Source organism: Chiloscyllium punctatum, chromosome 8 (assembly GCF_047496795.1).
Source record: "Chiloscyllium punctatum isolate Juve2018m chromosome 8, sChiPun1.3, whole genome shotgun sequence".
NCBI lineage: Eukaryota > Metazoa > Chordata > Chondrichthyes > Orectolobiformes > Hemiscylliidae > Chiloscyllium > Chiloscyllium punctatum.
Genome location: NC_092746.1, coordinates 122,823,915 through 122,851,801, shown reverse-complemented (window position 1 = coordinate 122,851,801; position 27,887 = coordinate 122,823,915). Strand labels below are relative to the sequence as shown.

Here is a 27,887-nt window from a genome sequence, read left to right as displayed (position 1 = left end):
CCGGCGCATGCGGATGCTCTTCAGTCGGGGATGGGGCCGCGAGTACGCAGGCGCGGTCTTTCCGACACGGGGTGAAGGCAGTGACGCTGGGCGCTGAGGGAGATGTCGTGGTGAGTGTCCGATAGAGCGGCCCCGACTCTGGCGTTACATTCCCGGGCCACACCGAGGGGAGTGGAGAGAGGGAAGAAGGGAGTGCCTGCTGTGGGTGACCGTTAAAATGAAGAGTTTGAGTTTGTTATCGGGATTTGAGGCGGGGGTGCGGGAGCGATCGCCCCCTGGAGGCACCGGTTGTGAACTGCAGCGTCCACTGCCCACGTGGGGCACAGGAAGCTCCCAGTCCCTGGATGATGAATCTATGGAACTCACTGGCACAAATGGCTTGGAGGCTAAGTCACTGGTGCCTTCAAGACAGAGATAGATTTGTTTTCGATTGGTATGGGGAGAAGGCAAGAGAATGGGGTTGGGAAACTCATCAAGATGGTAAAAACAATGACTGCAGATGCTGGAAACCAAATACTGGATTAGTGGTGCTGGAAGAGCACAGCAGTTCAGGCAGCATCCAACGAGCAGCGAAATTGATTTTTCGGGCAAAATTCCTTCATCAGCTTTTGCCCGAAATGTCGATTTCGCTGCTCGTTGGATGCTGCCTGAACTGCTGTGCTCTTCCAGCACCACTAATCTAGTATTGGGAAACTCATCAGCCATGATTGAATATCGCAGCAGCCTCGATGGGCCCAACGGCCTAATTCTGCCCCAATTTCTGATGGTCAAAGGCCTCCTGGCTCAGAGGTAGGGAACTGTGTGCTACAAGAGCTCTACAATCCTCCTTTCCCCACTCCAAACCTCCTGGGTTGCCTTTTGGAAGATTCTATACAATGCAGTGTTGGTTTTGATTCCTGATGAAAGGCTTTTGCCTGAAACGTCGATTTTCCTGCTCCTTAAATGCTGTCTGACCTGCTGTGCTTTTCCAGCACCACTCTATTCTTGACACTGTACTGAGTAAGGTCATTTCATTGACCCTCCTAATCCACAGACGCTTTGCTGCAAAGGTCAGCAGCATGGAAAAACTGAGTCATTCAGTCAATTAGTTCATAATTTTAAACTTGATATTGAGAAGATTTTAAAAATATTTTCTTTAATCAGTTGTTAAGTTAATTTCAGTTCTTTGTGATAAAGCAATTTGAAAGGCAAACAATTGGGTGGGGACTGGAAGGGGAATGGAATGAGCTGAATAGCTGTGGGTGTGCCATTGTGTATTTATGTCCCAGGCAGTGGCTATTTGGCCCATTGAGTCCATACTGTCTTTGGAGTAATCCTGTCGGTTCTATTGGCTTGCTCCATCCTTGTTGGTTTATTTTCCCTTGAGTGATTGTCATCTTTCCTTTTGACATAATTTGTAATTTTTGCTTATGCAACTCGTCGTGGGATTTGGAGGTGATATTGAAGATTCTTCCATGCATATTCCTTGCATTTTGTGTGCCATCAACCAATAGAAACAGTTTCTCTGGTTTTAGCATAAAGTGAGCATGGGCTGTGACTCCTGGTTTTGAGGTTACAGATCTTTGGTATTTTGCAAGACAATGAAAAGGACGCGATTATGCTAAATGATCTCCTTCTCATCCTAATGCGGAGAATCGGTACAAAAGGGTTGGGTTGTTAAAATGCCGAATCTGCATGAAGTGTAACCTCGTTGTCTCAATGTTTGCCTCAGGTCCATGGTGGCAGCTAACTTTCGCAGTTTCTGACTGCATCCTGATTACATTCAGGCAAACCTTAGCACTTCCCACTGTGGCCCTGTGAAGATTTATTTGAGGCCACTACACAGAATACACAAAATAACATGAAGATTGTGTGGAAAATAAACACTAGCGCAAACTATGGGGCTGAATGGCCTGTTCCTGCGAAGTACATTCCACTTAATTCTAGGTGTGATTCGACAGGCTAAATGGTCTACTTCTGTATTTTGGAGCGCGGGTGTTCGTTGTCATCAGGGGTGGCGTGTCTGTCAGCAGACAGTAACTTTATAGCTGTGGTTGATTCCAAAGGAGTCCTCATACAAAACGGGTAAACTCAGAAAGATTTGCCTGAGTTTGCGAAGAATGTCGAGAGCTGAATCGAACTGTAAGTACAATGTTGGACTGTCAGACTTGTCAGCTATGATACTGTCAATGGGGGCTGACAGCTGTGATACAACAGGAGTGTTTTCATGACCGGGTTGGTGATGGAATGGGACCAGGAGGTTCTTGCTCGCTGAGAATTGTCTGATTGTTTGATGCCAGCATGTGTCACTGGTACCAGGGAATGTGGGCGTCCAGTACAGCTGCTGCTCCCGAATGCAAAGGGCTCACAGTGGATTAGTCTGTGTTACCAGAGTACTGTTCGTCAGCAAACAGGAGGCCTGCTTGCATTTATATAAGTGCCACTCACGAACTCAGGATATCCCAAAGTGTTTACAGCTAATTAAGTGCTTTTGAAGTGAAGTCCCTGTTACAGTGTAGAAATGTAGGAATCAGTGTACACAGCAAGCTCACGCAAAGATCAATATATCAAGGAGCTGATCTTTTCAAATGACATTGAGTGTGTGTGCTTCCTTGATCGTTGAAATCCCATTATAGAATCTTTTAACGATGCCTTCATTTGACATCTCACTGGAAAGATGGCACCTCAGGTAATACAGAGCTCTATCGATTGGTTGGTCAGGTCAGAAGTGAGACTCAAACTTGCTGATTTAGGTGTGAGTGCTGCTTGCTAAGTTATCTTCAGTGCTTGGACTGAGTTCAGACCAGAAGAGTATACGTTGTTCTCATTGCCAATGGGGACTCCTGCAGGGACTCCAGTTGAGCCCTGGGAGTAAGCTGCCTTGGCACTCATTCCCCACTGCCCATGCAAGCACTGCTTTTTTGATCTGTCCTTGAGGTGGTGAGCTGTAATGCTGTATGTTTGTATTTGTGGCAATCATTTTTTAAATGTTCTCTTTTTTTTTCTTCAATGCTGTCAATTGTAGGAGAACAAGGTGAGTACCTATCATTATACAGCATCCTTTTAGCTCCACTCCCTGTCCCCCCCTACCTTTCGGGGTCTTCTCTAAAGCACCCAGTGTTGCTGGGTTTATCCTGTAGAGACTTGTAGCTCTGAGCAGCCCAGAGTTTGCTGTCAGATTAAACCATGTGCCCTCACAGCATCTGGCTGTTAGACCAAGTGTGAATGGAGCGTTCCCAGAGCATGGACTGACTATATGGAAACCAAACAGCCGGGTCTGCCTGATGTTGGTTTTCCTAGTGGTTTCCAAGTTTTCTCTGATCCCTGATGAAGCTGCTGTGTGCTACATGTTGAAGTGGTGCCTGTGGCTTCCAGCACAAAGCTAATGACCAGACAAACTTCACTGTGTGCCCCTCTGTCCCCAATACAGTACTAACTGGTGGTCTAGTTTCCCTACTCATCTCCACCGGGTTCCCTCACTCTGCCATGGGGCCTGTTTTCTAACCTCACCCACTCAAGGGAATCTGGAACTCTTTACAGTGTGGGACTAGGACACTGTTCCCTGATCACTCAGGCTCAGAGTCTCAAGGTTTTTAAATGCTACTTGGTTGCGCTAAACATTGAGGAGGTTACATTTGGTTGTATGGTTATCCTCAGAAAGCAGCGATATCTGAAACACAGGCCGTTTGAATGTAGGCTCTGCTGTTTAACTGAAAGCTGCTCTATCAGGACTTTCCTGCCTGGTTCACCTAGTCTGTATCATTTGTTAGTAACTATTTGAAGTGTGCCATCTCTGTTTATTTCTTTGTTTACTGTGTTATCTCTTTCCCTTCTGCTGTGTTGAACTGGACGCTGCAGACGATGAGAATCAGGAAGCATCCCTACCTGCTGGAGACGATATGGATGGACAAGTACAAGTTCGATGAGGCAGAGAGACTGTTCCATGAGGGCCAGCAGGCCTTTGCTGCCTCTGCTGTGGTACAGGCTGCCCAGGGCGCTGAGTTGGCACCATCTACCTGGGTTGTGGCCACAGAGGATAGTCGGCAGGAACAAGAGGCGGGAATGATGCAACGGAGGAAGCAATCTCAACGTGCCTGGCCAGAAGAGGTGGAGCGTTCACGCCAGCTGGAGATGACCGGGCTTCCTATGATTCCTAGTCCAGAGCCAGTGAAGGACACAGTAACCACAACCAAAGCAATTGGCAGGGATGCCAAACTCAGCCGTGAGGCACGCCCCCTAGTTGCCTGGCATCAACTGGTGCACGGTGTCTGGCTCAACAAGAGCACTTTTGACGAGGCTGAGCGTCTGTTCATCCTACGGTCACGAGTCTGCGACATCCCACGCTCCCTCCCCATCCCAACCTCTGGGGTCACCACTGCCCCAAAGTTGTGGGCAACTCCAGATGAAGGCTACATCAGCGCTACCCCTGCCACCCCCATCACTCCCGGTTTCCCCACCGGACGAGACCCCAGTTCTTTGGTCAATGGCATGTTCCCAAATGCCAGCCACTTCCCATTGGCACTCCAGGTTTGGCTGGAAAAGCCACTGTACGATGATGCTGAGCGACTCTATCATGAGAAGCTGTATGGTAGCCCAGCCCTGGTCAAAGAAGGCTATCCCCAGCCAAAGAGCCAGAGACCAGCTGCCCCCAGCCTTGCTTCTGCCCATCGCAATGGTTCTCGCTGCTTGCTGTCCCCAGTAAATGAGGATTCTCTGGCTGCTGCTCAGCACCTTGTCCATGAGGACAGTGAGCTGGTGTGGTTCAATAAACCCATATATGATGCCGCCGAGTTACGTTATCATCTGGCTCAAATGCGGAGAGCTGCCGACCAGCCTCAGAAACTAGAACCATCGCAGGCGCCACTAGTGGAGAGAGCTGCTCCTGCACCACCTTGCCTGAGGCTCCACGATAAGTAGGCTTGACACATATTGAATATTTCCTAACCGTTCCCCTTCTTTTAGCTGTGAAGTTAGTTTTGATTTTTGAGCCATCTTTCAGCATGCGTTGGATCTTCTTTGGTTTTGTGTCTCTAGCTCAATCCTCATGAAGTAGGGCCAGCACTTTGAAGGCAAGTGGATTTGGGTGGAATCATGTCTGCCTCCAGTTAATCAGGACCATGTTAAGTCTTGCTGAGTCCCATTCGAACCTTGTTACCCTTGATCTGTGTGGATTTTTGTGGTTGGTATGTTCTGACTACTCATTTTTGGACTCCACATGAGCATCCATTCACAGGGATTGGGGGGGAGTAATGGAATTCAGGGGCAATTTTACACATTGGTGGGGTGATGAATTTCCTGAGGTAGAATGGGTGTTGCCAGTTTTTAGTTTCCAGTCTGTGCACGACAAAGTTCCAACTTGTTGTGAGGAGTGATATGATCCAGGGACTCTGACTGTAATGGAGCAGTGAGGGTGAAGCAGAGTTGTTTTACGTACACCATTGTATTGGATGTGGGTGGAGGGTCTGTCATGTTATATTCTAAAATACTGACGGGTGCAGAAAAGAACTTACTGGTAGTGCTATGTTTATTTCCGTGCCTTTTTATGTTTTTTTTAATGTAGCCTTCATACCTGCGTACCATTAATTTTATGTTCATTCCTGCCCTGTGGCGCATTTTTCAATGGAGTGTGGGTGTAACTAACAATGTCAGGATTTGTTGTGTATCCCTAATTGCCCTTAAAATGCTCCGTTTAGAGGGCAGTTGAGTCTACTATATTGCCATGGATCTGGAGTCACATGTCAGCCAAGCCAGGTAAAGATGGCAAAAGGGTGGTATGTTGGCTCAGTGGATAGCGCTGCTGCCTCACAGCACCAGGGACACGGGTTCAATTCCTGCCTTGGGCAACTTTGTGGTGTTTGCACATTCTCCCTGTGTCTGCATGGGTTTCTTCCCACAGTCCAAAGATGTGCAGGCCTGGTGAATTGGTCATGCTAAATTGCCCGTAGTGTAAGGTGCATTAGTCAGGGGTAAATACAAGGTGGGGGAATGGGTCTGGGTGAGTTGCCCTTCGAAAAATCAGTGTGGATTTGTTGGGCCGAAGGGCCTGTTTCCATATTGTAGGGTATCTATCTATTTATCTATTTCCTTCCATAAGGGACATTAATGAATCAGAGGGTGTTTATGATCTATACAATGGTTTCATTGCCTTTGTCACTAACGCTAGCTTGTAATTCCTGATTTATTATGTTGAATTTAAATCTCACCCTGGCGCCGGTTGCGTTGAGAGGGTTTTGGTGTGTTTTTATGAATTGCTGATTGATGTGCCCGCATGTGGTAGTAGGGCTGGAGCCTTCAGACAGCACCTGTTAAAACCCATGACCATTTCCATCTAGAAGGACAGTGGCAACAGAAACATAGGAGCACCACTACCTGCAAGTTGCCCTCCAAGCCACTCACCATCCTGACTTGGAAATATATTGCCATTCCTTCACTGCTGCTAGGTCAAAACCCTAGAAATCCCTCCTCAGGGCATTGTGCTGCACATGGACGGCAGTAGTTCAAGAAAGCATCTCGCCCCCACCTTCTCAAGGGCAACTAGGGATGGGTAATAAATGCTAGCCCAGCCAGCGATGCCCATATCCCATCAATGAATTTTTTAAAAGCCTTGACTAAGACAGAGAGGGTAAGGACAGTAAGTTTCCTTTCCTAAAGATGCATTGGCAGAACAGTTGAATATTTCAAATAATCTGTCAGTTTCTCAATCGCTTGTACTTGGAGCTCTGTTCTTAGTTTAGACCTGAATAAAAATTTTCAAATTGTTTTGTTGGATTAGAAACCACATTCTCTGAATTATCAGTCTATGTTGTGGTTCAGTAGCATGACCACTACACTACTGTACAAAGAATTTTATAAAAAGTGCAGACTGTGGCCGTTTGGTCCATCTGGCCTATGTCACCTCTTTTGAAGAACAATCCAGTTCATCCTCCTGTCTTGTTAATTGTCCGGCTCCCTACAATCATTGGTCAGACATCCTGATGACCTGTCTGCAAATAATGCTCAATGAGTCAAACTTCAGCCATCCTATCGTCCTTTAATTGTGTGTCAGGGATTCTTGAAGCTGAACTTATTCTTCCTGTTATTTGTCAGTGCTTTTTGTCCCCAGTAACATTTTTGTTTCCTAATATCCCTGTCATCTCTGGCCTTCCCTGCATGGGTGAAGCCTGTGGGCTCATGCTGCCCGTGATTGGTAGGTGTGTTTGTTGATACTTGCTCATTCTGTTTCTCTGCATCTGTGCATGCACGCTCTCCCCAATGTCTGTGCTCTGTATGATAATCCCCCTGGCAGCGGACAGTTTCATTGTCATGTGACACAAGGAATAGAAAGTCAATATGTTATTGAATGGTGCCTTCAGCAAGTTCTGATGTAGGACACCAGCTCAAAATGTTACCCCAGTCTCCCTTTCCAATGTTCCCACTCCTTTTTCATCCCATTCACATCAAATGGAATCCTATTTATTCTGCTCCTTATTTTGTGAATTGCTTTAAATATTGCATAGTTTCATTATTATTATCTGTAAAGTTCTCTAAACCTTTTCTCACAAGCTGCAACCTAGCTACAACTAAAATTACTCACCCTGGTGATTTTAAAATGAGCATCTCTTAATGACTCCTTTGTCCCTCAGGTGGCTGATGTCTTGTGAACAGACACAGTGTACATGCTGTAATTCAAACAGTGCTTTATAACAGCATGCTCCCTGGCTAGCCACTTCTCCCAAGATCTAGTCTCCCTCGGGGTGAGAGGAATAAGTAACTGAGCACTTTTTTAAAGGAGTGTTTGGCTGCAGCTTGTGTTGCTGTAGATGTTGGGGGTTGTTTTTTTTTTGAGAGTGGGGAGGCTTTATAGAGGCTGTGGTTTTTCTGACTCCTTGGACAGGCTACTGGGGATAGTCTAGAGGACTGGCTTTCTGCTGCTCGTTTCTGTCATCACATGCTGCATGTTGCATGGTTCTCAGATTTTTTTTGTGGCACTGTTTAGTTTTTTTGCTGCTGCTTTACAAGGGGAAACGTGGAGTGAGGGGCCACCGAGCAGTTACCCAGTACAGTGAGAAAGGGTTAGTCCTTTCAGCTCCCAAGCTGAATTGAGTTCCTGGGCACAAGAGGGCCCTGTGATGCACCCCATGGTTCAATATCTCACAGCCAAAATTCATATGCGGACATGATACACAGCGAGCTGATCACTATTGCAGAACCACTGTGACTTGGCATCTTGTTGGATTAGAGGAGTAAGCTGGAGGTGTTAGGTAAAGTCACCACGTTCTTACCAGACCATAGGGCTGAGCTCTTATTAGAGAGAGATGTAGCCTGAGGGTCGCCACCCCACACGTGAGGGGAGAGGTTGAGTAGGATAGTCCTTCCTGGTGATCACCATGGGATTTAAACCTGTGCTGTTAGTGTCCATTTGCATCGCAAACCAGCCATCCAGCCAACTGAGCTAAACCGACCCTCGACAAGATTCTATAGAATCCACGCAAATAAAGTAAGAGCCAGATTAAGTTGGACTTTCCTCTGCTTGAGAGGATGGGGTGGTTGTTGATAGGTTGTAGTGCCCTCTTTGGACTTGGTATAAAGCTCACTGTAGAGATGTGGTACTCCCATATGGAGTGAGCTGTGTATGCCATCTCACCGCCATTTCGTTTTGATGTTGAGGGGCAAATGTTGTGTGATTGTGTATTAAATATGTTATAATTACTTACTCCCTTAGTTATTATACAGTGCATTGGGGGAACAACAAATTTGTTTTAGGCAACATTGAGAGGTAAGACAAAGTGCAAATTCCTGCCGCCTGACCCCTCCTATTGAGCTACCATGTTCCAGTCTGTTGATAGTGATGTGTTGTGTAAATGTTGTGAACGGTATCTCTTTACTGTGAACTACTGTGTCTAATTGTGCCTACCTTACAGGAACATGGCAGTTAACTTCCTTGCAGAGGAAAAGATCTGGTTCGATAAATACAAGTATGATGATGCCGAGATGCAATACTACATTAAACTGAACGGCCCAGTCTCCAACAAAGTACAGAATTCCCCAGCCAAGCAGGTACGTTACAAAGCATTAGTGTTAACCCCTTGTGTTGTGTAACTTGTTTAATCAGACATTATTAACCCTTCAAGTAGTTTTTGCTTTTTTTTTATTCACTCAAGGGGCTTGGGCATTACTAGCTGGCCAGCATTTATTGCCCGTCCCTAGTTGCCCATTAGGAGGTGGTAGTGAGCTGCCTTCTTGAACCACTGCTATCAGTGGATTGTGTTTTCCATTTTGAGAGTTGACTTTGTGAGATCCTGATCCACATGACCTTCTGTTGTTTAAAAGGCAGTATCAAAATGTGGCTGTTTTGATTGAAAACAGAAGCATGTACAGAACATCAGTCAGTGGCTGAAGATGAACTGTTTGATAGCTTTAGCTTGTAACTCCTTATGTTTTTCCTGTCAGGTGCTGCATGTTCTGCTGTCCTTCCCCCTATTTACTACTACTACTACTTGTTTCCAATCAAAACTTTCTTTTCATCCCGACAGGTCTGACTACATTAATGTAGTCACCCTAATAGATTCCAACAGCCGGAACATTTTTGATGTAAAACAGCAGGAATTTGTGTTTAATAGCACTTAATAACAGGGTCAATCATCCTACAATGCTTAGATAACAGACAGTGTTGGAATATTGAGACACAAAGTGAGACATCAGGGCAGGTGATCAAAAAATTGGTCAGAGAGGTAGATTTTCAAAGGAGGAGACAGAGGTTTAATTAAGGAACATCAGACATTTTTCAGTGTGCAGTCAGACAGCTGGGAGTCCTGACTGTCACAGAGCCCAGGACCATATCACCCATAATCAGATTGATGGATTTTGCAGCAGCATTTTGTTAGGTTTGTGACAAGCAGCACTTAATCAAGAGTGTCCAAAACACAATCCTGTCTTCTTTTTACTTAGACTACTCATTCTGTTCATCTTCTGGAGAAACCTGAAAGTTCCTTCGAATTCAAATCTAAAGTCCCACTTTTCTCTGTGATTTGCACCTATAAATTGTACGGTGCTAATGTTTGTACTTTCCTGCAGTCCCTTATCTTTGAGCTAATGCGACAAAGCTATCCAGTTTGTAAGGAACATTACACCCATATCCTCAAAAGTAACTGGTAACTTCTGTTTAATCTTGATACCAAAATTTGCCACTGCAATGTTCCTCGTACCACAGAGCAAGTGTTGGAATAGAGGCTGCTGTTTTGGCAGTACTGGCTGATTATAACAGGCTGCTGAAGATTTACATTGTTGTACCTTGTTGCCCTAACTAATGTCTAACACACAATAGTAGTGATTGTAATGGGGTCAGCCAGGGAGACCTCATAGAATGAGTCCCTGATTAGGCTGTCAATCTGGTCCAATCAGGGAGCCCTGGCTGACAGATATAAACATGCATGAATACCCTTGTGATTTTCAGGGAAAGGTGGGCACTGCAGGGAGTGGAGTGTACTACATCCAACTCTATTTTGATTTAATCATCCCTGCCCTCCCCTTCACTGCTTGATCACACAGCATTGCCCTTTGATGTGAAGGGCATTGCTTATCACTGGCCACTTGGGTGTTTCTTTTCTTCCTGGTGTTGGAAACCGAATAAAGATTCAAACACCTTGTGTCTTTCACTGTGTCCCGACACCTGCACAGACACAACATGAATGCCTGGGGGGGAAAAGACATGACTGTCAGAGGTTCTGTTGTCTCTGAGAAAGAAAAAGAAAAAAAAAACAGAAGTCTCCCCACCCCCTCTAACTCTAACTCTATTTTGATTTAAATCCGTGCCCTCCCCTTCAATTTTTCAAAAGCAGTGCCAGCCATTCTATGTATTCTGAGAGCTGGCTCTGAGGGAGCTGAATCTGTGAATGAAAGACTTTCCACTTTTTTCTTTTTAAAGAGGAGAGGGGACTGATGTTGGACAACCTGGAACCCCATAGTCAGTGTATGTTATTTATTGCTGTTGGTGTCTTTCTACTGAGGAGGGAAAAAAATTTTAAAAACAGGCATGTCAGAGATTCTGTTGACCCTGAAAGCTCGTTCTGAGCAGGCTAGACCCAGTGTCAAATACTATGCACGTGTAAGTAAAGGGTGACTCGGTGACAGGATGCCGGCTGTCACATTTCAGTGGTGATGATAGAGAAAAATATGATCTTGAAGAAATTTTCTTGCAGCGGTTGTCTGCAAGTTGGGGGGGTTAAGCGTTATGCTGTTATTTGGGAAGCTTGACTTTTTTGATCCTGCCTTCGAAGACTGGGTTCTTAATGTGGAAATAAATCATTATTTCCGGGAAATAATTGTACAAGGAAACAACATTTGCTATCCTCCAGTCTTCTGGCATTATTCCTGTAGACAAGTTGATATCCAGATCAAAGCCAAAGGCTCGGCAGTCTCCTTCCTGGCTTCCCAGAGAATCCTAGGATAAATCCCATCCAACCCAGGGGACTTATCTATTTTTACACTTTCCAGAATTGCTAACACCTCCTTGTGCACCTCAATCCCACCTATTCTCGAAGCTTGTATCTCTGTATTCTTCTTGACAATATCATTTTTTTCCAGTGTGACTACTGATGAAAACTATTAATTTAGTGCTTCCCCATCTCCTCTGCCTCAACGTACTATTACTTTCCTTGATTGGCCCCAATCTTATTCTAGTCATTCTTTTATTGCTTATATACCTATATAAAGTCTTCGGGTTTTCTTTGATCCTATCTGCCATGACTTCTCATGTCCCTTCCTGACTTCGCTTCTCTCTCTCTCTTTAGGGCTTTCCTGGCTAACTTGTAACTCTCAAGCGCCCCCAACTGAGCCTTCACGTCTCATCCTAACATAAGCCTTCTTTTTTCTCTTGACAAGAGATTCAACTTCTTTAGTAAACCACTGCTCCCTCACTCGCCAACTACCTCCCTGTCTGACAGGTCCATACTTACAAAGGACACGCAGTGGCTGTTTCTTGAATAAGCTCCACATTTCAATTTTGCCCATCTCCTGCAGTCTCCTTCCCTGTCCTATGCATCCTAAGTCTTGCCTAGTTGCATCATAGTTGTCTTTCCCCCAGCTATAACTCTTGCCCTGTAGTATATACATTTCTCTTTCCATCGCTAAAGTAAACATAACCGAATTGTGGTCATTATCAACAAAGTGCTCACCTACCTCCAAATCTAAAATCTAGCCAGGTTCGTTACCCAGGTTCGATAATCCAGTGTGGCCTCACTCCTTGTTGGCTTGTCAATGTTCTGTCAGGAAACCCTCCTGCACTCATTGGACAAAACTGACCCATCTAAAGTATTCAAACTATAGTATTCCCAGTAAATATTTGAAAAGTTAAACCCCGCCCCCCATAATAACTACCGTGTCACTCTAGCTCCTATCGAATAATCTTATCCTTTCCTCTATGTCTCTGGATCTATTTGGAGGCCTATAGAAAACTCCCAATTGGGTGGCCTCTCCTTTCCTGTTTCTAACCTCAGCCCATACTATCTCAGTAGATGAGTCCTCAAATATCCTTTCTGCACTGTAATACTGTCCATTATTAACAATGCCACACCTCCCCGTCATTTACCATTTTCTTGGTCCTTACTGAATCATCTAAATCTTCATTGCTGAATTTGCTGATAATTTGTTGAGGTATTTGGAGTAAATTTAAGCTAGCAGGAAACTGGTGTAATTGTATGAAAATATATTTGAAAACTCCTAGCATGTTATACTGATCTTAAGGTCATTCAGGCATTCTGAAATTGATTCCCCCCAGTGTTAGCCCCTGGAGCTGGAGTTATTCCCTCAGCTCCTGTCGGTTTTAGGTGAGAGAAGGAAGTGGAAGTGGACTCTGTTCGATGTCTCACTTTGTTCGATATGACTAAGTAGTGGACAAAGTGTACCACTGGGTCAGGGTGCAGGGGAGTCTCCAGTGACTGTGAACCTGTAGCCAAATCACAAGCCAGAGTGAGAGACAATGGATAAAGGTGGAGAGGGAGCCACCTGATGCAAGTTTGCTTCTAATAGCCCTTCAATCTGTGCTGTAGAAACTCAACAGCCATCAGTAGTCATCTTGTAGAAATATAGAATGGAAGAGCACAAATGGAGGCCATTCGGCCTGTCCTAACTATGTTGGCTCTTTGAAAGAGCTATCCAGTAAGACTTACCTCCGTTGCTTGTTGCTCAGTACACTGCTGACTTTTGAAACAAATGCACAGAATGCTGGAGGAACTCTGCAGATCTGGGAGAGAGAAACAGTTAATGCTATGAGTTATGAAGAAATAGTTCTGAAGAAGAGTCATATTGGACTCGAAGCGTTCACTTGTGTTTTCTCTCCATAGACGCTGCCAGACTTTTTCCAGCATTCTCTGTGAATTGGAATTTTCTAATCCATTCCGCCACACCAAAAGCCATTGCACATGGTAACATGATAATTGTAAATCTCAGTTTCTGGTGTCCAACGTTGACACAAGATTTCCAGCAAGAGCAGTATTTTGGTATTGCGCAGCTGACTGTGTGCGTTGCCATTATCTTTGAAATTTCCTTTTGAAAGTTACACTTACACCACTCTGAGGCAGTGCATTTCAGATTGTCAGAATGCATGTTTTAAAAAGTGCATTGGTGCATAGAAACGCACTCCTTACACTTGTGAATGTTATTAATTATGGGATAGGGCTTTAAATAGCACGTGACAGAAATGTTAGTGCTCCATTTTGCCTGCAGGGTCTCTGTTTCTGAATGCTGATGCTGTTAGTTCCGATCATTCTCTTTATCTCAGTTGTCAGAATGTGAATGAAATTTGGGTGGGATAGGAGAATTGACTTCTACAAATAAATTGCAATTTTATTCCGACTACTGTTTGGTGAGGCTGTCCTTTTTCTCTACGGCCCACACTCTTTCTGTAAACATAGAAAATTGGAGGAGGACTAGCCCAGCTAGAGTCTAGCTACTCTCTGGCAACGAAATTACTGCCTTATGGGTTGGATGTGTGTCTCTATTCATCCTTCCTATTGTTTGACTGGGGGTCCACTAAGTTTACCTGTTTCTTGCATTTTTACTGGTTTGCAGTTTTCTACCTGAACCAGTGATTATAACCCACAGATTTTTCTCTTTATTTCTGCTGTCGTTTGACCAGAGATCAAGCTGTTGACCAAATTTTTTCTGCACTGCCTAGGAGAATGGAGCGAGTAACATCCTTCGAGACATTGCCAGAGCCAGGGAGAATATCCAGAAGTCACTGGCCGGAGTGAGTACCTGCTCCTCGTAGCTGGCCGCAGACTTGAGATGCCCGTTTAGTTGTACATAAAGAATTTCCCAAAAAATGACACTAAACTGTTTGAAAGCTAGGCAATGGTTTAAATTGTTTTTGCTCTGCATTCTGTTTTAAAATGTCTGCGCAAGTTGGTGTCTTTTCACGTCGTGACTAAGAATAGAATTGGGTATTTTAACAAAAAGAACTTTCTTAAATATGTGACAGTAATAAAGCAGCATAATTTAACTAAATAGCTAATTACCAAAATTAACTCCCAATTAAGTCTGAATGAAACTTTAGGATTGACTCAACAAATTGTAAATAAAGTCACATTCAGCTAATTCATTAAATTCCTGGTATAAGAAATGACAGAAGACAGGCCTATTTGTCCCTTTGAACCCGTTGGTAGCTACTTACTGTATTGTTAAAATAAATGCAGCCATCATTATCCTGTGTAACTCTCCAACTGGGTAATAGTATAAAATAGGCAGTTTGCTTTTGATTCTGTTCTCTGTAACCAAAGGTAATGCCTATTGTATCTGATCTTTGCTGTGGGTGGAGGGAAGCTAGTGATGTGATTCGTGGAAGATACAGGACTTGGATTCCACAGGAGGAGATTATTGAGCCCCTGAGACTGTTCTGTGACTCGTTGAGCTCTGATATGCAATAAAGTTCCATATATCCAACTTTGTCCCTAAATGCCTTAATGTTATATAGAATAAAAGCATAGAATGTTATAGTACAGAAGGAGGTAAAAACAATGACTGCAGATGCTGGAAACTAGATTCTGGATTAGTGGTGCTGGAAGAGCACAGCAGTTCAGGCAGCATCCAAGTAGCTTCGAAATCGAAGTTTCAGGCAAAAGCCCTTCTTTTGCCCGAAGCGTCAGTAGTACAGAAGGAGGCCATCTGACCATTGTGTCTGTACTGCCTCCCAAAGTGCTACTCAGTTAGTCCCATTTGCCAGCTCTCTCTCTGTAGCCCTCTAAGTTCTGCACTTACAAATATATATCCAGCTCTCTTTTGAACCCTCCTGTGCAATCCACCTTTCCCACTCTCCCAGGCAGCGCATTCCAAATCCTAACAGCTCTCTGAGTAAAGAGGTATCTTCTCTTCTCACTCCTGGCTCTCTTGCTGACAGACTTGAAATTGTGACCTCTAGTTACTGACATACCAACTAGCGGAAACAGAATGTCCTTCTTTACCCATAGGTTAACAGAATGCCATCAATCTTGATCTATTGACCCAGAGTCTGATGCTATTTGTTCATAGTTTCACTAATAGAAGATCTGACTCTGATTTTTAGGCCATGTTCCCTCATTCTCAACTGTGCAAAGAGCTGAACCCTAGCTGTTCTTAATATCTTGGAAAATTGTTAAATCACCCATAACCCTCTAACTCCCTCTAACAGCTGTAGTTTGTGTAATTGTTTGGGATGGTGGTGAGGGAACTGGAGGGTGAGAAGACTCAGTCTTCTTTATTCTAGACTTCTGTTCATGTCAATTTGAATAGTTATTAACTCCAAATTCCAGAAGGAGAAATCCGACTTAGTTCATATGTAGAATTCGGTCAGCGTCAGTAAGCATGATCTGCTCCTTACAGAAGCTGGTTTGCACTTCTTGCTATTTCTTTGGGCTGTACTGAATTATACAGAATTCCCTGATGATCTGAATTAGACGTGCATCTGTTGCACGTGTACATTTTAATTTCTCCTGATGCAGCTGAGCGAACACTAGATGGGGCTGTTTTTGTTTCGGTTAGCTGGTTTAACTCTCTGTACACTGAACATCTAGTGCAGTGTTCTCAGGATCACTCTAGTTAAGTTAGTGCAGCTAATCTCTCAAAAATGATGTGCACAATACCTGATGCCACTAAAACAAGTATTTGTATGAATGAAATGTAAAACGTTTTGCCAAATTTGCATTGATCTTTGGCAAGACTTTATCTGGAATACTGTGTATAACTCTAATTGCCTTATTACAAAGAAATATAGAAGCACTGGAGAGATTTTTTAAACACTTTACAGTCTGGGATGCTGGAGGTTTTTGAAAATTAAGCAAGGTTTTGATTGAGTGGATACAGAGAGAATGTTTCCTCTTGTGAGGAAAAGTGTATCTAAGGGCTATCAGTATCAGAGAGTCACCAAGAAATCTAATAGGGAATTTCAGAGAAGCCTGTTTACATGGAGTGTGGTCAGAATGTGGAGCTCAATATCACAAATCCCCATTGAGGAATGGGGACAGGTGAGGATGTGAGGGAGTAGGGAATTGGGGATTATGCCGATAGGGCTGTGCTAATAAGTTCCAAGTGCAGCATAAGTGGCCTTGGGCTGAGTGATCTGTTTCTGTGTTGTAAAGTGATCAGGCCCATGCCCTTTCATGTCTTGTAGAGTTGAACCAGGATGTTCTACATTAATCTTGGTCCTGTGAGAAAGGGATCTGAACCTTCCCACACAACAGTTATGCAGAACGTATTGTGGAGAGAGCCAATTGTGGGCTTAATATTTACAGACAATGGCAAGTCTCATTTGCATCTTAAATAGCTTCCATCTCAGTCAGTCCTTTGCTAAATCACTTAACAGTTTTTCTAAAATTAAGTATTTTATTCTCTTCCACCTCCCCCCTCCCAAATATTTCTATGCATATCTGTGAAAGATGGCTGCCACATTAGGTGTTCGTATTAGAATTGAGTTTGGAGAGTGACCACTCGAGTTCACGCATGTCAGAGTAAATATTCACACTCTGGTCAGGCATATCCCCACTCTCCCTGGATGGTTCAGCCGATGTTGGCAAGTTGAATTTCGTAAATAAATTGATGTGAAAATTCTGCTTCAACTTGACTGTGTTCTGAAGCACCTTAAAGCAGTGGGAATGAGAACTGCCTGTTCAGATCCAATACAAGCTTTGGTGCTTGTTTAAGGAGGGGGCTTTTCTCAATTTTTTAAAAAAAAGGACAATCTCCCATGAAAGAATAGGGAATCAAAGTGCACTGAAGGGAGTAAATGAAACTGACCCCCAGATCATGGTTTTAAAAACTCACTGAATTGACACCAAGGTTAGTGACAATTAAATGGGTATCACACTGTTAAACTGGACCATACTGTTGAGCAAATTCATGAAAACAGCTAATTTGGGTTCCTGTCTTAAAGTGCTAAGTTAGTGTAATGTGAATCTTGTGTGTTTTAGTCTGCGTGGAGATATAGTTGGTACCTTATGGCGGTGTTATGAGACCACCATAGTACAGTGTGTGCATGTATTTTCATAATCAGATCCAATCCACTTGGGAGGCCAGTGATAATCCCAAAGAAACAATCCAGGATAACGTCGATCCCCCTTCAAGCCACGTGAGATTCCATGGCAACACCAGTGTGGATTCTGGGTGGCATGCTGACCTCTCCCAGCACATCACTAACTTCACTAAAACCCATTACCTGTATTGCTGTTTGTAAACTTACTAAATTACACCATCTTACATTTTGGAGTGAGTTGAGTTGACCTGTGCATTGTATATTTGTCTTAGGTCTCTTGTCTTATGAACAAAGATGAGACTATGTCTGTGTATTTCTCCTCTCCAGTGTTATCACAATGCATCCTAGTGTATGCGTGTGTGTGTGTGTGCGTGCACGCATGTGCACTTTGGGTGTTGATCTCTTCTGTGCTGGACTATAATTAACACTGGAGTGTAAAGTGCTGATCACTGAATCATAATATCCTTTCACCTTGGTGAGCTTCCACGTTACACTCACCTCCACACAATACCCACTATTTTTCATGGAACAGGGCCATGCTGTTCCTGAGTTGTTTCCAGTTTTTTGTAGCTGCATTGGAATTGAAACAAAGAGTTTTAATAATGTCTGCTGACACAGCACTAAAGCTCTGTTGCTTGTTTTTGTTTCCTGAGAAGAATGTCTTGCTTGTAAATCATCAGAATGTAAGTACAGTGCTGCAGCTTTTTTGGTTTGGGGGTGGGTTGTAGCTGAGCGATTCTATCTCTGAGCGATTCTTCAAATTTGCCTTTTCTTTAATGACATAAAATGTGGCTTTTTCACACTTGCTGCATGCAGAGCTGAGCCGCAGATTTCTAGTTTGTCTGGTGTGTGTCCTGCTAAGGGAAGCATTTAAATGCCCACCATAGCCAGGTTCAGTTTTTTTTTCATCCCCAGCACCCTGTCTCTCAGTAAGCTTTTGGACACGGGTGCTGCCCAGTGTCATGGTAAGCCCCATCGGAGTCAATCTGCAAGTTGGCCTGTAACAGTTTGTGATTGCTGTCTGCCAGCTTCATGCCATTCACAGTTTGGCCTTCCATATTCAAGTCGGGGCTGCCCTTTACCCTCTTTGAGCCTGAGCGTGCTGATGAATCTGTTGCCCCCACTCCCAAGGCCAAAAGAACTGAATGTTCTGTCCCAGGTGAAGTTTGCAATATAACAAGCAGGATGTTTCACTCTCCCTTGGGGATCACCTACTTGAATCCCTGTCCTCAGCTTTACCATACAGTGAGAGGTGCTGTACATGATGAATGGATTTCTGCACTGAGGTTCTGCTTCCCCTGAAATGACTACTTTATCACCAGTGCTTATTGAGTTTGGGCCATGGGGCAGTTCCTGTTTCCCTATTCCCAGTGTTTACCTTCGAGCAGCTCTCTCTGTTCCCAATAAAGGAATGTGGATCTACATACAGCCCACTATTCAATCATGGAGTCGGAGAACTATCTGCCCTGAACTCATGCATTACTGCAAAGTCCATTTAGTCTGGTTGGAATGGAATCAAATAGTGACCTCAGGGAGCTTCTCAGACCTGTAACAACACATTGGCATGGAGTCAAACTTCATGGCTCTTTCTAACCTGGAGGGAAAAGCCCCTGATGCACTGAGCGTTCAACTAGCTTTTTTTTTATTGATCAGTTATCCCTTAAAAGTAATTTCATTACCAAATGCATGAATCAGCAAATGTGTGGGCATTCGGGGTTTCCTTTTTTTGCTTGCCCTGAGTATGTATGTGTGAGAGAGAGTGCTTTCTGTTCATTTCCAGGGGAGTCCTGGTTTCTCTTTCTGTTGCACCCATTTGATAAACTGCAAAAATCAGTCTTACCATTAATCAGAACACCTACTGTCACTCGACCGCTTGCCAAATGGGGAGGAGGGCTGGAGGAAGAATTGTCTCACTCACTGCTGTTTGAACATGTCTCTGTCTGTCTGTCTCTCTCTCTCTCTCTCTCTCTCTCTCTCTCTCTCTCTCTCTCTGTCTCTGTCTCTCACACACACACACACAACTCCACGTGCACGTACACACACACACAACTCCACGTGCGCGTACACACACACACACAACTCTACGTGTGCGTGTAAGGCTAATTCCCGTGTGCTCTTTCCTCAGAGTACTGTGCAATGTTCAGATATCGAGATGTGTGCCCGGGTCATCAGCCTAGAGAAGGAGAATCAGAGCTTGCACCAGGGTAAGTGGGAGTTTCTTTCATCAGTTTGGTCAGTGTGTTGTGACTGTAAAAGGGGAAGAGGGTGATGTGGAGATATGTCACTCCTATCTGAGCTATCTGCATTGTGTTAGTGATTCAGCCACACGTTCTTGCATTGGCCAGAATATTGTGAGCAATCCATTTGTTGCTCTTCAAGCTGTGCCTTGGGATTTGTTGTGGAATAATCAAGATGATAACTTGAAGGTGTCTATCGTTTGGGAAAGACATGGCACCAAAAGCTCATGAAGTTTCCTGTGAGCCATCCCATTGTGACTTGGAACTAAATCTCTGTTCCATCATTATCCAGATGGAAAGGATAGTGATGACAAAAGCAGGTTGTATCTGATGAACTGTGAGCTTTGCTGCCTGGTCCAGCATTGATAGCCCATCCCTAGTTGCCCTTGAGTAGGTGATGGTGAGTTGCTGCTTTGAACCGCTGCAGTCCACTTGAGAACTCTGTTCAGAATTGAGTTCTGAGCAAGTCGTGCTGGACTCCAAAGGTTTACTTTTTTTTTTACCTCCACAGATGCTGCCAGACCTGCTGAGTTTCTCCACCATCCTCTTTGTGCTGGTCCCAGATTTCTAGTATCTGCAATAGATTGTTTTTTATTTGGGGTTGTTATATGATCAGAGGTTGAGCAACTTGGGTGTCTATTCTGGTGTTCAGAAAGAGCAGAGTTTATTTGACTTAACTTCATTTGTTCTTCAGTCCAATAGACACTTGAACAAATCATCCACATTTTTACTGCTTTTGTTATCTGTCTGAATTCTCACTGGACCAGGCCCTTTAGCCAAATGTTTTCCTGCTAACCATAGTCAACTCCTGAAAAGCATCCACCTCATGGCCCAAGAAAGTTGAAATAAGTTTGTTTGGTACTTGGTCTCCACTGCTGTGGTTCACGATGTACCCTTTACTTCACACAAGACCAAAATCAATACATTTTCAAAAACCCACCAATCTGCTGTACTCACCAAGGAGGAGCTATTTTCCCTGGGTAACAGGAGATGCACTGCTTTTCTATAGGTATATCAGGAATAAAAGAAGGAGTAGAGTAAGATTAGGGCCAATCAAAGATAGTATTGGAAAGTTGTGTGTGGAATCTGAGGACATGGGAGAAGCGCTTAATGAATACTTTTCATTAGTATTCACATTGGAAAAGGGCAATGTTAGTGAGAAAACAGAGATACAGGCTACAAGATTAGATGGGATTGAGGTTGACAAAGTGGGGGTTTTAGCAATTTTGGAAGGTTTGAAAATAGATAAGATCCCGGGTCAGATGGGATTTTATCCTCGGATTCTCTGGGAAGCCAGGGAGGAGACTGCAGAGGCTTTGGCTTTGATCTTTACGTCATCATTGTCGATATGAGTAGTCCCAGAAGGCTGGAAACTAGCAAATGTTTAAGAAGGGGGTGTCGGGACAACCCTGGTAATTATCAGCTAGTGAGCCTTACTTTGGTTGTGGGTAAGGTGTTGGAAAAGGTTATAAGAGGTAGGATTTATAACCATTTGGAAAGGAATAATTTGAATAGGGATAGTCAACACGGTTTTGTGAAGGGTAGGTCGTGCCTCACAAGCCTTATTGAGTTCTTCGAGAAGGTGACAAAACAAGTAGGGATGAAAGTAAGGTGGTTGATAATTTTCCACACAGTAGGCTATTGCACAAAATACGGAGTTTTGGGATTGAAGGTGATTTAGCGGTTTGGATCAGAAATTGGTTAGCTGAAAGAAGACACAGGGTGGTGGTTGATGGGAAATGTTCACCCTGGAACTCAGTTACCAGTGGTGTGCTGCAAGGATCTGTTTTGGGGTCACTGCTGTTTGTCATTTTTATAAATGATCTGGATTGGTCAGTAAATTTGCGGATGACACTAAGGTAGGCAGAGTTGGGTGGATAGTGCCGAAGGATGTTGTGGGTTACAAAGGGACATAGATAAGTTGCAGAGCTGTGCTGAGAAGTGGCAAATGAAGTTTAATGCTAAAAGTGTGAGGTAGTTCACTTCGGAAGAAATAACAGGAATACAGAGTACTGGGCTAATGGCAAAGTTCTTGGCAGTGTAGATGAACAGAGAGATCTTGGTGTCCAGGTGCATAAATCTCTGAAAGTTGCCACCCAGGTTGATAGGGGTTGTTAAGAACGCATATGGTGTGTTGGCATTTGTTGGTAGGGGTTTCAATTTCTGAGCCACGAGGTCATCCTTCAACTGTACAAAACACTGGTAAGGCCACACCTGGAGTATTGAGTACAGTTCTGGTCACTGCATTATAGGCAGGATGTGGAAGCTTTGGAAAGGGTTCAGAGGAGATTTACTGGGATGTTGCCTGGTATGGAAGGAAGGTCTTACGAGGAAAGGCTGAGGGACCTGAGGCTGTTTTTTTTATTTGGACAGAAGAAGGTTGAGAAGTGACTTAATTGAGACGTATAAGATAATCAGAGGGTTAGGTAGGGTGGACATTGAGAGTCTTTTTCCTGGGATGGTGAAGGCTAACACAAGGGGATATAGCTTTAAATTAAGAGGTGATAGATTTAGGACAGATATTAGGGTAGTTTCTTCACTCCGTAGTAGGGGTTTGGAACGGCCTGCCTACAACAGTAGTAGACTTGCCGATGTTAAGGGCATTTAAATGGGCATTGGACATGCATATGGATAATAATGGAACGGTCTAGGTTAGATGGGCATCAGGTTATTTTCACAGGTTGGCGCAACATCAAAGGGCCTGTACTGTGCTGTAATGTTCTATGTTCCCAGTATATGCCTGTGGGTGTGTGGCACTTGATGCATTTCCTCTTCGCTCCCTGTTAGTGGTGGAAGACCTGCGGTTGGCAATGTCAAAGTTGGAAGCCCGTGTGTCCACGTTGGAGAAATCTTTGGTCAGGACACAGCCTGCAATCTGCCCACAAGCCCAACACAACAAGGTAAATCTTCTTACCTTCTGCTCTTCCTCCCGTCTTCTCTATCTCTCTCTCTTCACCCCCACTGCCCCAGAACATGGGCTGGACCCAGTGTAGGAGAATGGATTCAGTATCTCACCTGGCAGCCTGAATGTCAGTGTGCTATTCCACCATGGTGGGCATCATGTAGGGCTGCGTCTGACTCTGTCCACGTGCTTCATGTGGTGACCATATGCACAGAACCTTTAGGAAAACTGTGGAAAGAGTTACCTTTCCACAAAATTCCATTATGCTTCAGGGATTGTGAATAATTTAGGAGAAAACAAGGGGGTGGGGGGGGGGGGGGGGAGTTATCAGTGAGTCCCTGTAAATAGGAGAGTTTTGGTTGTGGACATTTAATTGGGGAATAAAATTGGAGTAACAGGGATGGCGACCTGAAAATGGGGAGATTAGCGGAGCGAGGGATTTATTGAGGGAAATGTCGAGATGTACAGTGAATGGGGAAGAGTTCAGTAAATAACCTGGCAGTGCTATAGATGTCAACTCATAATGACAATAAAGGATATTCTACATTCTAATATAATCCTGCAGGTTCAGAACTGTAGGCTGCAGGAGTTTGCATGTTCTCCCCATGTCTGCGTGGGTTTCCTCCCGTAGTCCAAAGATGTGCAGGTTAGGGTGGATTGGCCATGCTAACTTGCCGTAGTGTTAAGTAAGGGGTAAATGTAAGGGTATGGATGGGTTGCGCTTCAGCGGGTCAGTGTGGACTTGTTGGGCCGAAGGGCCTGTTTCCACACTGTAATGTAATGTAATCTAAAAAAACCCTCTGATTTAGGGCTGAGACAGGCACTGAAGGAGTGTGGCACTGGCAGAGTTTACAGGTGAGATGTTAACACAGGCCATCTGTTCTCTGAAATGGGTATAAAATGTTCAGCAAACCTTTGACACAGTTTGAAGCTTGCTGTCTCATTCACTGTCTTCACCATCACCCCTTGACATTGTCATAGTTTCTCCATGCTACCCCACCCTATATTTTCCTGACCCTACCTCATAACTTGCAGTTGCTGCCTCTTACTGACCAGTTTATTGGTTTTGTATAAGTCTCAGTGTGAAGTTGGTAGACTTTCTCCTGTCTTGCTACATACTGATTTTTGTCAATAAACCTGTGGCCATTCCACTTGCGTGTAAAGCCCAGCACAACGAAGCCCGAGGTTAAGAAGAATGAAGATGATGATGATGATGATCAAGATGACATTGATCTCTTTGGAAGCAGTGATGATGATGATGAAAAGGCAGAAAAGGATAGGGTCCGTGAGGAGCGCTTACGTCAGTACGCAGAGAAGAAATCCAAGAAACCTGCCGTCATTGCCAAGTCCTCCATCCTCCTGGATGTGAAACCAGTAAGTGATCCTCCCTTCAGCCAATCCAACACCCCCTCTCCCACACACACGCACAGTGCACTTCATTCCACGTCCTTCCAACTAACTAACATAGTGTACACAGAGTGAATGTTTTACTAACCAAGGAGTTGGTAACCAGAGGAAAACAAATTGAAGGATATTGACAAAAGCAGCAGAGGCAGAATGAAATATTGTAATAAACACAGAGCTCTGGCCATGGGAAACTTGAAACAAAAACTGCTGGAGAGCACAGCAGGTCTGGCAGTTTTGACAAAAGGTTACTAAACTTTGCACTGCGGGTTGTTGTAATGTGGATCGGAAGCAAATCGATTAATAACAGTCAGCGCACAATACAATCTCCATGAAAAGGAGGACAGTGCAGGAGAATGGGAATGATTGAGAAACTCTTTCAAGAAACTGGCTCAGGCACCTTGCTAATTGCCTACCTTCTGTGCTATCCGATTCTGTCAAATCAAGACTTGGAAATTTTTAAAACGTTGTTGGAATTGTGGCACAGGAGGAGGCCAGTGGTTCTCCCAATGAGCGGTTCATTTCATGTCACTTGTCTGTCGTCTTCCCGTAACCCTGCACATTCCTCCTTTAACCTTCCCTTTTGGATATCACCATTAAAGCTGTGTCCAGCAGTGCATTCCAGTCTCTAACCACACTGCATGAAAATCATTTCTCATGTTGCTATTGCTTCTTTTGTTTTTTTTTAAACAGATAATTTTATTAAACTTTTCTTTCTTTACAAAACCATTCAAAAAGAAATTACGACACCAGTTAACCTTATTCTATATACATATAACAACAAAAAGAAAAAAAAGCATGAACAGTACAACTGAAACACTACTAAACCCATGTGCAAAATAGACAAATCAGTGAAGGTAGTTAATGAACAGCTCAGCACAACAACACTGCTCTCGACCTCCAAGAGCACTGCGTATTGCACACAAAGTACTCAATTCTTCCTTCAAGGACATCAAGTACACTAAGTCATAGCTACACGAAAGCCCTAGTTAAAAAGACAGATAACTCTGCATCCAAGTAGTCCAGAAAGGGCTGCCATATTACTTGAAAATTTTCTGTTTTCTGATGCACTATACTCAAAAATATCCAGAGGGATATGTTCCATGATAAGCCTGTACCAACCCAACAAGTCTGGGGGGGGGGTTTCAGAAACCCAACATATTAAAATATTTTTCCTAGTGTGGAAAGTGGGGATATTAAAAAGTTTTCCCCATGAGCATCCAAAGAGGGAATATTGGGTAGGTCCAAGAGAGGAGCAATACAGTCCATCTTAAACTTGGACCTGAAGACCCTCTCTGTAATCCCTGCTAAAGAACTCCAATAGGTATGGAGCCTGTGGCAATTCCATAAACAATGAGTGAGAGTACCGGTGTTTATCTTAAATTTAGGACAAAAGGGGGTGCTCCCAGTTTAAACTTTGAGAGATGGTCTGGGGCTAGATAGATCCAATGCAGAATCTTTAGCTGCGTGGCATGGGTCCTATTACAAATCAAGATCATCTTTGCATTCTCACAAATGTCCCCCGATGCCTCCATGGAGACCTCAACCCCTAGTTGCTTCTTTTGCCTGTACCTTCAATGAGTGGGAACAGTTTCTCCCCACTCACTCTGCCTAATTTTATAAAGAAAGTATCCCTTTGTGATATAGTTGAGTGAACAGTTCATGTTATGAATGGGAATGTTGCCAAGTGATATCCTGAAGTAGGCTCTGGGGATCTCTTCACAATATTCTGATCTCTTCACAATACATTCATAAGATGGAGCTCTCCCTTACTCCATCCTTTTTGCAGTTGTAAGTATTTCTGGGTCAAATCTGCATACCTCAGCCCAGAAACATGTAATTCCCTTCATCAGAAGTCTATTGGTCAGTTGATCACCACCTCTGAATCTCACCTTGACCTGATCTCACAGTCTCCCATTCCCCAAAAAAGAAGCATCATTTTCCAGTGTGTACACTGTTCAAGCTGTAATCCCAGAAATTAAACCAGAAGCAGCAGGCAAGTCATTTTCTGGTTTTATGGAGTTGATTTTTTTTTTCTAGCCTTTTAAAACTTTACTGAAGTCTGTTTTGTAATTTCTGTTCATTTAAAAGCATTTCTTAGGAATCCGTATCTGTTCCGATATTGTTTAACGTTTTCATAGCCTAAACAGTGGGGGAGCATGGATTTCAATTGAAATTTTATTATTAAAGTAATGGAGATGTGATGCAGTCCCAAGGAGATTCCTGGGCCCCAATTGCAATTTTGATTTGATTGATGCTAGTCACGTGTACCTAAGTACATTAAAAGTTTTGTTTTGCAAGCAGTAATGGCAAATCGTAGCAACAAGGACATACAGATCGTAAGGTACTTAGACACAGTGAGGTATACAATTTAGTATACACAGTCGACATTAGTGATGTTGGCAGGAAACATGAATGTACAATTGAGCTTAACTACCCAGTCACAGCCCATACAGGAAATCCAGCTCTTGTCTGGACTGAAACTAGGGTTATGACAGCAGGCAGTTGGCTCCCTGCAGGGGGGGGGGGGGGGGAGTGGGGGGCGATCGCTGACGTCAGCGAGGGCTGCTGCACAACTGAGATGGTAGATGGACACGTTCAGACAAGATACTGGATTAGTGGTGCTGGAAGAGCACAGCAGTTCAGGCAGCATCCAACGAGCAGCGAAATCAACGTTTCGGGCAAAAGCCCTTCATCAGGAATAAAGGCAGTGAGCCTGAAGCGTGGAGAGATAAGCTACGCTTCAGGCTCACTGCCTTTATTCCTGATGAAGGGCTTTTGCCCGAAACGTCGATTTCACTGCTCGTTGGATGCTGTCTGAACTGCTGTGCTCTTCCAGCACCACTAATCCAGAATTTGCTTTCCAGCATCTTCAGTTACTGTTTCTACGTTCAGACAAGAGCAGCTGTTTTGGACAGTCAGTGTTGTTTTTCTGGGAGTGTGATTTAAAGTGTCACTGGAGTGAGGTGCGGGCCTGTTCTCTGCAGTGGGACGACGAGACAGACATGGTGAAGCTGGAGGAGTGTGTGCGGACTGTCCAGATGGATGGCTTGGTGTGGGGAGCCTCCAAACTCGTCCCTGTCGGGTATGGCATCAAGAAGCTCCAGATCCAGTGTGTGGTGGAGGACGATAAGGTCGGCACGGATCTGCTGGAGGAAGAAATCACCAAGTTTGAGGATTACGTGAGTATTGAACTGTAAAGCTGGCTGTGGTGGGGGGCTGAGGGAGCTTGAAACATTGCTGCAGCTGGGTCAGTTAGAATTGTCATGGTAGGGTGGAGTGTCTCCCTCACATCACTTCCCTCACATGTTCTCCAAAGCAGGACATAAATCAGCTATTTCTTCGATATCCTTGGGCCATGATTACAGAATTCCTTCCCTAATGGCCCGCTCAGAATAGCTGCATTGCACAAATCACAGAAAGCAGCCTAACACCACCAGGTTGAGGACACCAGAGATGGGCAGTTAATGCCAGCCTTGCCTCAACACCAGACCCTCTGGTGGGACTGTGAATGTCTCAGAGGGTTGATTCAGGGCCCTATCCACCCAACTGTGATATGTCCTTGAACATGTTCCATCTCCCATCCTCCAGGGAGCTGCAGCCCAGCAATGTCCTCTGGACTCTATGCTGACAGAACGCTCTTGTTCCCCATTACAATGTTCCTACTTCTGGCATTTGCAAGATATATCCATTCTGGGGTTCGCATCTGCACATTTTATCCCAGTGCCCTAGCAGCCTGGCGGTAAGTTGGTGTGACTGGCTCTTCTAATCAGAAACTTTACTTTCTTTTTCAGGTGCAAAGCGTTGATATTGCTGCTTTTAATAAGATCTAAAGACTGCTGAGTCTTTGCAAACTCACTGAAGAATAAAGGAGAATTGAGATACCTTT

The 27,887-nt window shown here is 44.1% G+C and overlaps 1 protein-coding gene across 5 annotated transcripts; it reads left to right on the top strand.

Annotated features, from left to right (window-relative positions):
* Positions 1-27,887, top strand: eef1db (eukaryotic translation elongation factor 1 delta b (guanine nucleotide exchange protein)). Of its 5 annotated transcripts, XM_072576391.1 has the most exons (10): positions 3,838-4,892; positions 8,880-9,015; positions 14,132-14,203; positions 17,477-17,551; positions 18,112-18,138; positions 19,581-19,659; positions 22,480-22,592; positions 23,759-23,968; positions 26,986-27,180; positions 27,793-27,887. In XM_072576391.1, exons 1-10 carry the CDS (start codon positions 3,841-3,843, stop codon positions 27,829-27,831), a joined length of 1,998 nt encoding a protein of 665 aa, XP_072432492.1. In that variant the 5' UTR covers positions 3,838-3,840; the 3' UTR covers positions 27,832-27,887. The 5 variants fall into 5 exon arrangements, with proteins under 5 accessions (XP_072432490.1, XP_072432488.1, XP_072432487.1 ...); XM_072576387.1 differs by lacking the exons at positions 17,477-17,551; positions 18,112-18,138 and adding an exon at positions 25-110; XM_072576386.1 differs by lacking the exons at positions 17,477-17,551; positions 18,112-18,138 and adding an exon at positions 2,642-2,668.

Excerpts from the sequence above, each read along its gene's own strand:
- eef1db (XM_072576391.1), top strand. The coding sequence starts at position 3,841 with ATGAGAATCAGGAAGCATCCCTACCTGCTGGAGACGATATGGATGGAC. Across the intron at positions 17,552-18,111 it reads TCGATCCCCCTTCAAGCCAC|AATGTCTTGCTTGTAAATCA; the intron begins GTGAGATTCCAT and ends TTTCCTGAGAAG. Across the intron at positions 23,969-26,985 it reads TCCTCCTGGATGTGAAACCA|TGGGACGACGAGACAGACAT; the intron begins GTAAGTGATCCT and ends TGTTCTCTGCAG.